Source organism: Staurois parvus, unplaced genomic scaffold (genome assembly GCF_062004578.1).
Source record: "Staurois parvus isolate SC_StPar_1 unplaced genomic scaffold, SC_StPar_1.0 ptg001329l, whole genome shotgun sequence".
Taxonomy (NCBI): domain Eukaryota; kingdom Metazoa; phylum Chordata; class Amphibia; order Anura; family Ranidae; genus Staurois; species Staurois parvus.
In genome coordinates, this window is record NW_028319125.1 from 897,189 (window position 1) to 912,388 (window position 15,200).

The 15,200-nt window shown below is 44.3% G+C and overlaps 1 protein-coding gene across 1 annotated transcript in view; it reads left to right on the forward strand.

The window, feature by feature from the left end:
- EXOC3L4 (exocyst complex component 3 like 4) overlaps positions 1-15,200 on the forward strand; it is a 147,825-nt gene that overhangs the window by 26,769 nt on the left and 105,856 nt on the right. Inside the window, exon 2 of the mRNA XM_089661359.1 lies at positions 2,809-3,928. Coding sequence (XP_089517485.1) covers positions 2,830-3,928 — 1,099 coding nt within the window. The 5' untranslated portion in view covers positions 2,809-2,829. The remainder of the gene's footprint in view (positions 1-2,808; positions 3,929-15,200) is intronic.

Sequence of the window (15,200 nt, forward strand, 5' to 3'; positions counted from 1 at the left end):
TGGGACTCTTATCTTTTTGAAAGCAGTGGTCTCTCTGCAAAGGTCCAACACACCCCCTGCAGAGTCAGACCTAGGGCTCTGCAATCAGCAAAGCTCATGCTCCCGACTGGTTGGAGTGCTCTAGTTCTGACACAGCAGGTGGCATAGTGGACCTCTGCAGAGAGACCCCTGCTTTCACAGAAAGAGCAAAGATCCTTCTGTGCAGCTTGCTGGCAAGACACAGACTTTTTAAACCCCCCCCCTGCAAAAAAAAATAAAAGTCAGCAGCTACAAATACTTTATCTGCTGAATTTTAATATTAGGGCACTATCCTGTCCAGGGATCCAGCGATGTCCTCATCCCGAGCTGATTCTTCAATTGGCTGTCTGGTGCTGGCGCTGCCATCTTGATTAAGGGAAACTAGCAGCGGCTTAACCGCCGGTTACCTACTGCGTGGCGAACTGAGCCGGAAGTGTGAGCGGGTACCGGTTAAAACCAGGCATCCACTCCCCTTTCTCCCCCAAAAGGTGTCAAATATGGCAGCGGAGCTGGGAGGCAGAAAAGCAGAGCCTCCACGTTTGGGTGGAACTCCGCTGTAACCCAAGCTGTGGCTGTTTTCTTGTTTAGTCATTTTTATTGAAATTTCACGTAACAGTGAACACGGTAACAAAGGATACATTCATAATCAGAGATTACTGCCATTGGAGAGATACAAAAGCTTAATGACAACAAGTTCAACAAGCCAGGTATTCAAGCTGTGGCTGTTTTATAAAGAAAATAAACTGTAAGGCCCCATGTACACGGGAAGTTTGGAAAACACTTCTGAACGATGGAAACTGACTGCTGGAAAACGTAGGTTATAATCGTCTGTTTAGCCGCGTTTGCATACCACGTTTAGAAGCGTTTGCGTTTAGAAACGTTTTTTCAAGATAACATCAGGAGACCTTCCAAATGCCCAGAATGCACTGAAAAACAGTAAAAAATTAACTATTTCAGACATTTTGAGAGGAATAGAGAGAGCAGAAGCAGAGAGAGCAGTATGTGTTGAGATGACCTGTCTTTTCTGGTTGTATTCACTATGGATCCCATCATGAGCATAATGCGGTGTGTTCTACCATTGTTTCCTTCACGCAAAACCTGGACCTGACTGCGCTGGTGTACTGGGTCCATTTGAATACATGGAAAATGCTTTGCATGCATTTCTGATGATGATAAAAGGCTCTGGACAGCATCTGGATATGGAACAGTTAAAAAACGCTTCTAAACGCAAATGCTTATAAATGCGGTTAGCTGCGTTTACAAGCAATTGGCATTTGAAACACCGGAAAAAATCTACTCCTGAATGCAAGTTTGGTGCTTTAAAAAAAAATGACTGTAAAGTCAACTGCCTGTAAACGATGATGTGTACATGGACACATAGGAAAACATTGGGGAGAGTTCAGGGGCTGCTGAACAAAACACAGAAAAGCTCCTGAACGTCAGTTTATCAGCTGCAGTGTACATGAGCCCTAAAGCTCACCATACACTAGTAGACTTTCGAACGTTTGTATGAATAAGAAGAACATTAGTTGTACATTCGCTGACTGACAGAATGTCGTTCAAAAGTGCTCCAAAATTTTATTTGTTTTTAACATTTTGCCATTTGTTTGGATGAATGTCATTTTCCAAATGCAGAAAAGCTCCTGAAAGTCAGTTTATCAGCTGCAGTGTACATGAGCCCTAAAGCTGACCGTACACTAGTAGACTTTCGAACGTTTGTACGCATACTCAAAAGAACATTCATTGTACATTCGCTGACTGACAGAATGTCATTCAAAAGTGCTCCAAAATTTAATTTGCTTTTAACATTTTGCCATTTTTTTGGATGAATGTCATTTTCCAAACAAAAACCCTACTGTTAGAAATGTGTTTGTTTGTACAGAAAAAAAAATAAATTTAAATTTCTATCCTGCTCCTTTGAATTTTATCGCCACTGCAGCCAAAAAGAAATGGCAATTTGACTCTAAGGCTACGTTCACACTAGCGTTGTGTGCAGGCGGCAGAGAGGCGTTTGGGAAGCGGTTTCACCGCTTCCCAAACGCCTCTGCCAATTCTGCACATTGCAGCACATGGTGCTGTTCTAACGGGAGCATTTGCGTTGCGGCAAAACGGACGCCTCTGGTCGAGTCAGGAGGCGTTGAAGCCTCCTATTCTCATCTATGGTGCCGCTCCACAAATGCCCGGCCGGCGTTTGCGGTGCGGTTGCGACATGGTTGCGGAGCGGTAACACCACTCAAACTGCATTATAGGCGTTTGTGGGGCGTTATTAACACTCGGCAAACGCCTAGCAACCGCCGCTAAACCGCGCATGCGGCGTTTGCGGAGCACTTGCCGAGCGTTAAAAAACGCTCCGCAAACGCCGGACCAACGCTTGCCAAACGCTATAGGGGCGTTTGGCAAGCGTTGGTAAAACAGCCAAGTGTGAACGAGCCCTAACAGTTAGAAAACTGAACTAACGTTCTTAAAACTAAAAGCTTGAACAAAATTCTACTAGTGTATAGCCAACCAAAGACTTTGATCACCTTTCATTTTGATGTACCTGGAATGTAATTACCTGTCTAAAACTGTACGTTCACTTGGGCTTTCCTCCAAAGCTTTGTATTTCCAGTATTGTATTTGCTGAATTGTCTTCTGGTAGAGCAGGGAAGTACCAAGTAAAAGTAGAACATTATATTAGAATGCTTGGGGTCTGGGCTAGTCTGAAGAGCCAAGGTTTATGGAAATCCCCAGGAACTCTAGGTGAATCAAGTACAGCTGCAGCAACAAATGAATTTCTATTTTGTTTTTCAGGCAGAGACATACCGTGTTTAGATGGAGCCCTCACCTCCAAACCCTGACAAAACACCTAAAGAAAACATGGCCGATGTCGGAAGAAATGGTGCAAACCTATTTAAAAATTCAAAAACTAAAGCAGAAGAGAAGAGTCCAGGTTTACCGAACCCTTTTGGAAATTTTAGAATCAGTAAAAATAGCACAAAGAAAGAAAATAACATTAAACTGCGAAGCTCGCCGGAGAAATCAGTAGTTGGGAAAGATTATAAAGACCAAAGAGATGGAACCAACCCATTTGAAGACCCACAACCCAATTCGAGAGAGAAAAGTCAAGGTCTACCAAAGCCTTTTGGAAGCTTTAAAATCAGTATAAAAAGCACAAGGAAGCAAAGTGAAGGTGAACGACAAAATTCTTCAGAAAAGGAGCCAACAGTTGAGAGGGATTTCAAAGACAAAGAACAGGACAGAACAAATCCGTTTGAAGAGCCAGATTCTCCAGCAAGAGAAAAGAGTCCTGGCTTGCCAAACCCGTTTGGAAACTTCAGAATCAGTAAAAAAAGCAGAAAGAAAGGAAATGATACTGAACTGCCAAGCTCACGAGAGAAGTCAATAGTTGGAAAAGATTACAAAGTCCAAGATCAAAGAGAAGGAACAAGTCCATTTCAAGATGCAGAATCAAAAACAGGGGAGAAAAGTCAAGGTCTACCAAACCCTTTTGGACACGTTCGGAACAGCAAAAAAAATATGAAGAAAGCAAACGAAGGAGAAGAACTAAGCTCTCCAGAGAAGGAGTCACCAGGTGGACTTGGTCAAATTTTTAAAGGAAGTAAAAAAATGTTAAAGCGTCAAAGCCAATCGGAAGAATTGAACTCCCCAGACAAGAAGGAGCCCTTTGGTCAACTGGGTGCTCGATTAAGTAAAATATATCATAAGAAGCATGAGCATGCAGAAGAACCACATTCACCAGATAAGAAGGAGTCCCCAGGAGGGGTGCCTGCTTCTCTCGTCAACAAACTGAAAACTAGTATGAAGGTAAAAAAGAAGATAGACTTTAATGAACATGAGGGAAACAATAGAATAGATGAACCAATGCAAGAGGACAAGATGGAAGCAGAGGAGGAAGACACACTTTTGTCAGGTGAGTTTCTTAATTTTATCAATATAACACTTTAAAGCGGGGTGGGCAACTGTGGTCGTTCAGCTGTTGGTGAACTACAAGTCCCATCGTACCTCTGGCTTTGGGAGTCATGCTTGTAACTGTCAGTTTTGCAATGCCTCATGGGACTTGTAGTTCTACAACATCCACCCTGAAATGTTTCCAGCTTTCCTCCTCTCCTTCCCACTGGCAGCTGCAAGCACTGTGTTCATTCTCTGTTCACTGTGTTCATTTATAACTGAAGCATAGTAAACTGTGTTTTTTATGGGGGGGCGGGTGACTTGTCAGGTTAGCTGTATGGGGCCCTGTGGTTTGGGAGGGCCCTGTCAGGTTGGCTGTACGGGGCCCCGTGGTTGCTAACAGCAGCCCTGGGTGTGAGTGGGGACTTAGTATCACTTTAATGTAGCACAACAGTGTGAATCCAGCCTTAAACCATAGCAGTTCTTCTAAAAATAAAACTGGAAAACACATGAACTTCCCCGAGTTGCAGCTGATTAGACATCACATGACCCACTCCATTCTTTATTTTTTCTCTAACATCCCCTAACTCAGGGGTGGGCAACTGTGGCCTTCCAGCTGTAGGTGAACTACAAGTCCCATCATGCCTCTGCCTTTGGGAGTCATGATTGTAACTGTCAGTTTTGCAATGCCTCGTGCAATGCCACAGTTGCCCACCCCTGCTTTAAAGGAAAGTATAATATATTTCCAGTGAACACATATTTTCAGTTGTCGTTGCATCACTTGCCTTTAAGGGCTCATGTACACTGCGGCTGATAAACGCACGTTCAGAAGCTTTGCTGAATTTTTTTCTAGCAGCCCCTAAACTCTCCCTAAAAAAAAAAAATATTGTCAGCGAGTTTTTGTGAGTGATTTTACAAGGGTTCCGGACATGTAAAAGGTGTGAACTTAGTCTAGGATAGGTTCACACCTATGCAGTTTGCATTTGATCCATTTCTGCTGTGTGTTTTGCGTTTTTGCACATGCATTTTTATGTGAGTTTTTGACGTGTTTTGATTTTTTTGTTTCTTGTTGCCAAGCATATTAAAATGCAAAATGCATAAAAAATGCAGCAAAAACGCACTACATGCCTTTTCTGCAGTGCATTTTTGCACACGCGTTTTTGATGCTGTGACGGAACGTGGCGCCTGACCTCAGCCCTTCTCACCAACTCGTGAACGAAGGCCCAGCCGATCTCACACCGAGCTGTCACTTGCGTAACAATGCCACTCTCAGCTGCGCCCTGCACAAAGATTTTCCAGCTCGCGGGAATCTATGTGCCAGCAGCCAAAGAGCAATTGTTACTGGGTCAGGTTAATTACGCAATTAACCCTTCACACTGCCACCACCACCTTTTTACAGAGAAGGAGGAAACTCACAAATCTTAGCAGTAACACTATGATATTAGTATAAGCGTCTGTAATACACACTGCCACCGCAGACAGATGTATGCAGAGGGTTATTACATACAGTAGCACTCTTCATAGACAGGGATTCTTTACTTTGCATTAAACTTTAGAGACAGTTCAACACTTTTCAGAAAATAGGATTTATTGGTAAAAATGGTGCAATTAAAAATATTTACAGAAAAAGATGTAACAGAGATATAAAGAGAGCAATAAAACAACAGAGAAGTAAAAGAAAGGAGTTCAGAAGGCAGAATACTTGCAAAAGTCCTTGGTTTCAGCAAAGTCCAATTGTCCGAACAAAAAGGATGCCTTGGCTCTCAAGTCTCTTAGATGGTTCCTGATTGATGTTAAACAAAAGCTGTCTTTTTCCAGCCCATCAGTCTTTTTCTATCATATCAAAGGGGAACAAATGACCAGTCGTCCAGTTTGGGGATTGGTGTTAAGCGGTAACCAAAGGTTATGACCAAATCCCTTCCAATTTCATACTAAGGTCAATAACCTTCAATAGGTGCAGGTAGCATCCTAGCAACTGGCAGATTAATATTTAGAATTATATTACAAACGCAAAGATACCAAACATAGTGTACCCTTGTCACCCAGGAGGAAAGAGACTGCTTCTTCTCTCTTGTAGGTACTAATATAGTCATGTAAGGTCTTGTGTGACTCATATTAAATGACCTATCTGAATATATACTTCATATTAATGTGCCCAGTTCCTGCTGAAGTTTATGAATTGTATGAAAAAATGACTCATGCGGAATGTACGTTTTATGGCACGCTCTAGCCCTAACAGGTCATGACTGACTGAGTTATTATTATTATTATTATACAGGATTTATATAGTGCCAACAGTTTGCTCAGCGCTTTACAATATAACAGGAGACAATACAGCAACAATACAGTTCAATACAAGAGGGATAGGAGGGCCCTGATCCTGGGAGCTTACAATCTAGGAGTTATTGTTTTACAATCAGGCAGAGGAAAGTGGTTTTCAAGCAGACCCCCTGGAACCAGACTACTTTACAGCCCTGATGCTTATCTATCTGTGTTTTATTTAGGATAAGAGATCCTCTTGACCTCTGTTCAACTTATAGCTATGCATTCCATTGAAAAGGGAGGAGGGAGGACAGGAGAGAACATGGCTGAGACCTAACAAGATGGCTGTCATGTACAGCGTCCATGTTTCTAGTGCGCACAATCGTCACAGATGCGTTTTCCGTTTTTATTTATTTATTTCAGGTACTTATATAGCGCCGTCAATTTACGCCACGCTTTACATATATATTGTACATTCACATCAGTCCCTAACAGGGGTGGACTGACAACTCATGGGGCCCCCGGGCAATAGGAAGACCCCTTGTGTCCTCGCCCACACTGAAATCACACCCAAAAAAGCTTATGAATGGGACATCTCATGGGGCCCCCTACTGACCCCGTGCAGTGCCTGAGTTCCCCAATTTTCAGTCCGCCCCTGGTCCCTAACCCTTATGGGGTGTACAATCTAAGGTCCCTAACTCACATTCATACATACACATACTAGGGTAAATTTAAATAGGAGCCAATTAACCTACCAGCATATCTTTGGAGTGTGGGAGGAAACCGGAGTACACAGAGGAAACCTACGCAGGCACAGGGAGAACATGCAAACTCCAGGCAGGTGATGCCGTGGTTGGGATTCAAACCAACAACCCTAGTATTGCCAGGCAGAAGTGCTAACCATTTAGCCACTGCGCTGCCTGTTTTTAAAATTTTTTTATTTTTTATTTATATTTTGTTGCTAGGCAGATTAAAATGCAAAATGCATAAAAAACGCAGCCAAAACGCAACAAAAATGCACGACATGCTTCCACTGAAGTCTATAGAACCAAGAAGGCAACTTTTTGCGTTTGAAAAAGTCCCTGATCCTTTCCAAAAAACGCACCTGGTGAAAACACGCAGATGTGAATGTGTCCCATAAGTGACATGGACTGTAATGCGTTTCTGCAAAACGCTGCGGAAAACGCTTAGGTGTGAGCCGAGGGTAAGGGCTTGTTTTCTGTAATGTACTACATTTTTGTTCTTGGATTTAGACGAGATGGAATAATAAGCCTTTTCCTTATGATCGCTCCCGTCAGACTGCTTGCATCACTTGTTAAAAAATATATCGCCATCTATAATTTCAATTTGTTGCTGTGTGTTCCTGCAGTCTCACAAGTCGCTCTTCTTCCTTATGAAATAATTTGCATTGATTGCTTCTCTGCCAGAATGAGATATTTATGGGAGCAAAATTATAACCTTGGATGGTAATGGTTCCCTCTAAATACGGTCTGCAGTGTGCAGCGAAGTATAGAGTTTAGACGATGATTATACTATTTATATAGACAGCTTTCCACTCAAATTGCCGCTTCTGTGCTGGGCGAAACCTGAGAAACCTGCGACCTAAAATAGTGACAATGGCTACGCGATTCTGGAGCTGACGGCGAGAAACGAGCCCAAAACCTTGTAACACCAATATACGAGAAAACACAGATTAAAGCAGTGGAAAACCCCAAAACAAACATTTATGATGTTGCAGCTTACCGATTCTTACATGTGATGGCTGCACTCGTTTACTTTCTTCTATTTTCATCTGCTGATCCAGCCAGTGAGTCTGTTGTTTTTCAACCGAAAAAGTTTCCAGATGTATCAGTTTATAAAGGTGAGACAAAACCATTTAACACTGACAGTGGTGCCTACCAGTACTTCACTGCTTGCTTGCTTGTTCTTGGTCAGTGGCAAAAGACTGAATCCAGAGGCAACCAGGCAACTAGCCTAGGGAGCAAGGTTTCCTTGTCATGCAACATAGCCAGACTGGTGACCTGCCTTTTCTTTGTTGCAATTGATTTAATACAGTTTAGTCCTCAAGCTGCCCCCAGCCAGCTGATTGGACATTGAAGGTCAACAGTACAGGCATACAGGGTTGTCTTAATGCATGAGCACCCCTGAGTACTGCTCAGGGGCCCCAGGTGCATGGGGGCCCCAGGATAATCGTGCATTACATTATACTTGTCAGCTGTCCCGGATTTGCTGGGACAGTCATGCTTTTTACTAAGCTGTCCCTGGATGGCTCAGGCAGTGTCCTAGAACCTGAACTGTGCTCTCCTGATCCCAGTATTGTGCCCTGCTTTCTCCCCTGTACTGTACCCTTCTGCTTCCCCCTAGTGGTGTATTTAGGTTTTGTGCTGCCCTAGGCAACACAAAAATCGTCTGCCCCTACGGACACCAACCAACATCCCCCTCTTCCCCCTCCTGCGGAGAGAGCCTGACATTGACCAACAACACCCCTGCACCCCACCTAGGAGAGCCTTCTACTACCCCCCCTCCTGGCGATAGAGAGGAAGACACTCTTCTTCACAGCTCCAGACATCCTCAGCAATGAGAGTCAGGCTCTACATACACCATCAAACAGCCCGCAGCCTCTCTCAGATCCCACCTGGTTCCCATGGTGTGTCTATTCCTTCTATCATTCCTTCTTCTGGGGGAAGGTGCTGCCCACCTGAAAAATGCCGCCCTAGGCAAGTGCCTTCTGGTAAATACGCCCCTGGTGCTTACAATGACCGGCTTTTATTTATTCATGTAAAACCTTTAGGCTCCATGCACACGGGACATTTTGATAACATTGGTAATGTTAGCTGTGTAAAGTCACGTTAAAAAATTTGAGTTTTTCAGCTTTTTAAAAGTGTTTTTGCATTAGCGTTTAGCGGCGTTTTGCCGTGATTAGCGGTGTTTTCCTGCAATTGTGTTTTTAGTGTTTTTTTTACCAAAAAAAATTAATTTTTTGTTCAGGTCAAAAAAGGTCCAAAAACTCTGGTTTGTGGCGTTTTAACGCATTTTGCAGCATTAGAGCGTTTTTACAGATAAAAACTCCTCTAGAACCCACTAGTTCTGGGTTTCGTTTCCAGCCAAAAAATGTCCCAGCCAAAAACCGTTGATTCCAGTCTATGTGTGTTTGGACACGTAGGATAACATGCTGGGGGGTTTACTGGCTGTAGAAAAAAACGTCAAAAGCCAAAAACAGCCGCTGTAAAAACGTCCCGTGTGCATGAGGACTTATCCCAAAAGGGAAAAAAATCTGTGTGCTGTAAGGTCCCGTTTACTCGTGGGTTCCGTATGTCCATTTTTCATCTGTCCAATTACGGATGAAAAATGGACACCCATGTATTTTTTATGGACTAGCCGATGTAAACGGATGAACATCTGTTTACATCCGGTAGGCTATGTTCACGCTAGCTTTGTCAGCAGGCGTTAGGCAGGTGATTGGGAAGCGTTTTTAACGCTCCTTAAACGCCTATGAAAATTCTGCACATGGCAGCACACAGTGCTGTTCACATTGAAGCGTTAGCGTCGTGGCAAACCACAGGGCCCCATACAGCCAACCTGACAAGTCGCCCCCCCCCATAAAAAACACAGTTTACTATGCTTCAGTTATGAATGAACACATAAATAGAAAAAGTGAGCTCTAAAAGTAAAAGAGCAGCTATAGCACCAAAAGGATGCAAAATAACCTCTCGAGACATAAATATAAATAAGGTGCAGCGCTAAATATTCCAACCAGTAATATAAATGCTTAATATATAAATATGCCAGGATTAAAATCATAAAATCATCATAAAAACATCATAAAGGAAAGTGACTTGTTCCAAAATTCATATGAATTATTATTATTATTATACAGTATTTATAAAGCGCCAATGGTTCGCTCAGCGCTGTACATTACAAAGGGGGACAGAACATGTGACAGAACAATACCAATACAATGCAAAACATGAGGGGATTGAGGGCCCTGCTCCTTGGAGCTTACAATCTAGGAGGGAGGGGAGAGTGGTACAGGAGGAGATAGATGTGGGGGATGGAGTGGTAGGAAGAGTGGAGGAGGTCGGCAGGTTAGCAGGGGGTGGGGTAGGCTTCCCTGAAGAGATGGGTTTTCAGGGTGCGCCTAAAGGAGAGGAGAGTAGGTGATAATCTGATGGGTTGGGGCAGGGAGTTCCAGAGGATGGGTGACACCCTGGAGAAGTCCTGGAGGCGGGCATGGGAGGAGGAGACCAGAGAACTAGAGACTCTCACATGTGGCTCTCACAGGGCATAGTGAACATGTGTCACAGAATTCAAGCTACCTACACATTGGAGAGAACAAGAGGAAGACAGTAGACCTTCTGAGTCAGGGCTCTTTGTGAGCTATCAACAACCCACAGAGCTGTATGAAAGGAGGGACAGAGCCACATTGCCAGCAGGAGTGAGCAGTGAGGGGAATACCTGACCTGACCAGATCCATCCACACAAGAGCCTTCAGGTTATCCATAGAGAATATTGTCTCTAAATGCACGGATTGACTGTGCATCTGGTGAGTGCTCAGCCTTTACCGGTTATTTCACCATAGTCTGGATGGAGCACCAACTGCTGGAGATAATTTGATCTCCCATTTTCACATTGGGACAATTACTCTAGCACCATATTAACACTATTGGTCACTGAGATAGTGACGGACTATATGATATCACGGAAGTCACTTGATTCATATGAATTTTGGCACTTTGTCATAAGTCACTTTACTTTTATGATAATATTATAATGATTTTATGATTTTATTAATCTTGGCATATTTATATATTAAGCATTCATATTACTGGTTGGAATATTTTGTGCTGCACCTTATTTATATTTATGAATGAACACAGAATGAACACAGTGCTTACAGCTGCCAGTGGGAAGGAGAGGAGGGAAGCTGGCAACATTGCAGGGTGGGGGCAGAAGGGGGAAGTGTATGGTGTACAGGGAGGGTGATGGGTGCACCTTTGGGGGGGGGGGTCTCTCTTCAGCAGCTGGAAACCAGCTGCATGGGCCCCCCTGCTGGCCTGGGCCCCGTACAGGAGGGCCGGTGGTACCCCCTTATCCATGGCCCTGGTCACACCGGTGCGACTTGTCATGCGATTTGATCCTTTCAAATCACATGACAAGTTGCACCCTATTGTCCGCAATGAAACTGTCATATCAGTGTGATTCTGACTCCGTCAGAGTCATTCTGGTTTTGAAAGTACTTCCTGCACTACTTTTTGCAAGTTCAGGTGCGACCAGGGGTGGACTGACAACTCATGGGGCCCCTGGGCAATAGGGGATCATGGGGCCCCTGTGTCCTTGCCCAAACTCAAAAAAGCCTATGAAAAAGGTACCAGGGGCATCTCATGGGGCCCCCTACTGACCCCATGCCCTTGGGCAGTGCCCGAGTTTCCAAATGGTCAGTCCGCCCTGATTGCGACACAGAATTCTTCCAAGTCACGCCTAAAGTCACACTGACATCCGACTTTGAAATTTGGGGGATTTCAAGTGAAGCCGTACGATTTCAAAGTCGTATTTGGTGTGATCGAAGACTAAACATTTTTTTTTTTACTTTAAAATAACAGATATGTTATACTTACCTGTTCTATGTAATGGTTTTGCACAGAACAGCTCCGATCCTCCTGTTCTGGGGTCTCCCGCTGGTACTCCTGCCTCCTCCCCCTTGCAGAGTGCCCCAACAGCAAGCCTTCTGCTGTAGGGGCACCGATGAGTGCTCACTCCCGAACCAGCCCTGGGTTTCCATAAGACACGCCCACTCCTCATTGACTCTGATTGACAGCAGCAGGAGCCAATGGTTCCCACTGCTGTATCTGAGCCAATGAGGAGTGGGCGTGTCTTATGGAAACCCAGGGCCGGTTCGGGAGTGAGCACTCATCGGTGCCCCTGCAGCAGAAGGCTTGCTGTTGGGGCACTCTGCAGGGGGGAGGAGGCAGGAGTATCAGCGGGAGACCCAAGAACAGGAGGATCGGAGATGCTCTGAGAGTCTCGTCTTTTGTGCACATCGCTGGATCGGGCTCAGGTAAGTATAATCTGGGGGGGAGGGGTTTACCTTCACAGATAGAATGCATGAAGTTAAAAAAACCTTCTGCTTCTACAACCACTTTAGCATGCCTTCATTAATGGGCTGCCTAATGAACCAAAAAGCACCAAAAATGGTGAAAGCACTGTTTTGTAATGCAGTTCACACCAACAAAGGATAGCACATGACCTTCCATTGTGATTCCCTGCAACGCACGTCCGTTGGGGTAATATTCACAATGAATGGAACCATACCGCACACACTGCAATGCACAGAATGCGTGTTTTCACATGTTGCGGTAATGCGTGTGCTGACACACAAGTTACTGCAGTACAACAGTCTGATCCCAGCCTTACCCTAGGTTCACCTAAGCGTTTTCTGCATCGTTTTGCAGAAACGCAGTACAGTCCATTTAACATGATTTCCTATGGGACAGGTTCCCGTCTGCGTGTTTTCATCCGGTGCGTTTTTTGGAAAGGGTCAGGGACTTTTGTGAATGTAAAAAGTTAAGTTTTTGGTTCTATAGACCTCAATGGAAATGCTGAAGAAAAGCATGTATTACATTTTTGCTGCATTTTGCATTTTACATCTGCCTAGCTACAAGAAAAATAAAAAGATTAGTAAAAACCCCCTGCAAAAAGCATAAAAAATGTGGCAACAATGCAAGTTCAAAAACACAAAACGCAATGCAGAAACGGATCAAACGCAACCTGCATAGGTGTGAACCTAGCCTAAGAGTGGTTGTAAACCTCAGACATGAAATAGGAGCAAAGCATAGCCCTCTATAGTGTGTACTTGTCTCAGGTAAGAGCCCTAAGTGTCATTTCTGTCCGTTGCTTCGATCCTCTGATATCTGCATGAGTCACTTCTGAAATGTTTTCCTGACACCAAGACAAAAATGGTGACAGGGGAAGGACCTCCAGTAGATTGACAGCCTCAGCTGCCTGTCTGTGTCTTCCTTCCAATCAGCTCTCAGAGCTCTCCTCACTGAGCTCTGCAGTGTTTAAGTTTAGCTCCCCACCCCCTTTTTTCTGAACTCTCAGACAAGCTTTATAAATTATGGACTTTAAATGGCTGTAGGGAAGAGAAGGCTGCAGATAGAGAGGTACAACCTACTGTATGAATTTATGAGAATTTGTTTCATCTCTGTGTGTCACCCGAGGCCAGACACTTCATGGGGTATATATAAAGATTTACAAACACTTTAATGAATACAAAATCATAGGATTCCAAACTCAATGATATCAGAATTACTGTAAACACCATAAAAAAATGTTTGGCAAATGGGCCTCCTGCAGGTTTAGGCCATAATGTGATACTATTCACCACATTATAGCACATTGTGACAGCCTTACTTGTCAAAGGATGCCCTCCAGCATGATGCTGTTGGTTCTCGGGTGCTTCCAACATCTTCCATCCAGGTTCACTCTGTTTGGGCATCCAGCAGGGATGGAATTTGGCTGGGTCGGGGGAAGCCCACAGCATGGATTTGGACTTAAACTCAAGATTGTAATGAAGGCATATTTTGGATGCTTGAGTGAAATTGCATTGTGTGTAGAGGCTAACATAGGACTACAGCTACAGAAGCAAGATAATGTCCAAGGCAAATTGAAGGGCTCATTCAGTTGACCGGCAAATACTACTGTTCCCAGTTCAGACCAAAGCATTGCAATAGTAAGCCCAGGAAAAATGGCACGGTGCTTTTTTTGGCAGTGCCAAACATAAAAACGTACAACATATGCTGATTTTAAAACATTTTTGTATTGGTTCACTCAAAAGCCAAAAGTAGAAGCAAAAAAAAATCATCTTTTCACTTTACATGTTTATACCTATTCACGTGTTTTAGCTTTGCTTCCCTGCTTCAGCGTGTCACATAATCTGTCGCTGCTTTTGGTGATTTTTTTTTTTCATTTACAGCGTATTCTGCGGTTAAGGAGTTAAGGGAATGGTTTGTGTACAGTGCATTCCAAACAGGTCTCAGCTGGTCTGTTCAACATTTCCCTTTTCCCCTACATATAAAAGAGAATCATCAAAAAGTCACCTTTTTACTATACAGAATTCTGAAGGAGCCTGTGGCTCACTGTATGGACCGCATGTTCCTGCAGGAGACCCTGCCTGAGTGCTGCAACACTTCCAGATGGGCTAATACAGTACATTCCAGGTCACACGGGCTAATACATTCCCAATCCAGATCACATGGGCTAATACATTCCCAATCCAGATCACATGGGCTAATACAGGGGTGGCGAACTCCCGGCCAAAATGAATGCGGCTCTTTGCCTCTTATCATATTTTGTATACTGTGGCTCTTTGCTCTTACTTCTTTGATCTTACCTGTTCCTCTATCCAGCGGCGCGCTGTCTTCCGGCTTCTGTAGTGTGGGCGCTGGGCATGACAGCCGGGTGCCAAGTGCGCATGCGCAAGAAGCGGTGCTTTTTGTGAATGGTAAGGCGGTACCTGGGACACATGACAGATCCCAATCACAAAGCGCAAGTGCTTCTCGCTCATGCGCACTGGGCACCCGGCTGTCATGCCGAGCGCCATCACAGAAGCCGGGAAGACAGCGCGCGGCTGGATCGAGGAACAGGTAAGATCAAACAAAAACTCTGCGGAAGTAAGAGCGGGTACCTGTCAAATTCAGGTACCCGCTCCCCACCTCCCCAAAGGTCAGCAGTCATCTGTACTGTCCGCAGTCTCTGGTCATCCCTGTGCTGTCCACAGTCTCTGGTCATCCCTGTGCTGTCCGCAGTCTCTGGTCATCCCTGTGCTGTCCGCAGTCTCTGGTCATCCCTGTGTTTTGTAAGGGGAAGAAAGTGTTATGGTGAATAATATGGTTTTAATTATGTGTTTTTGTGTGAGTGTTTGTCTGTTTTGGCAGGTCACTGCGTGGTGTGGCTCTCTGACTTTCACAGTTTAAAATTTTGGCTCTTTGTGTCTAACTTGTTCGCCACCCCTGGGCTAATACATTCCCGATCTA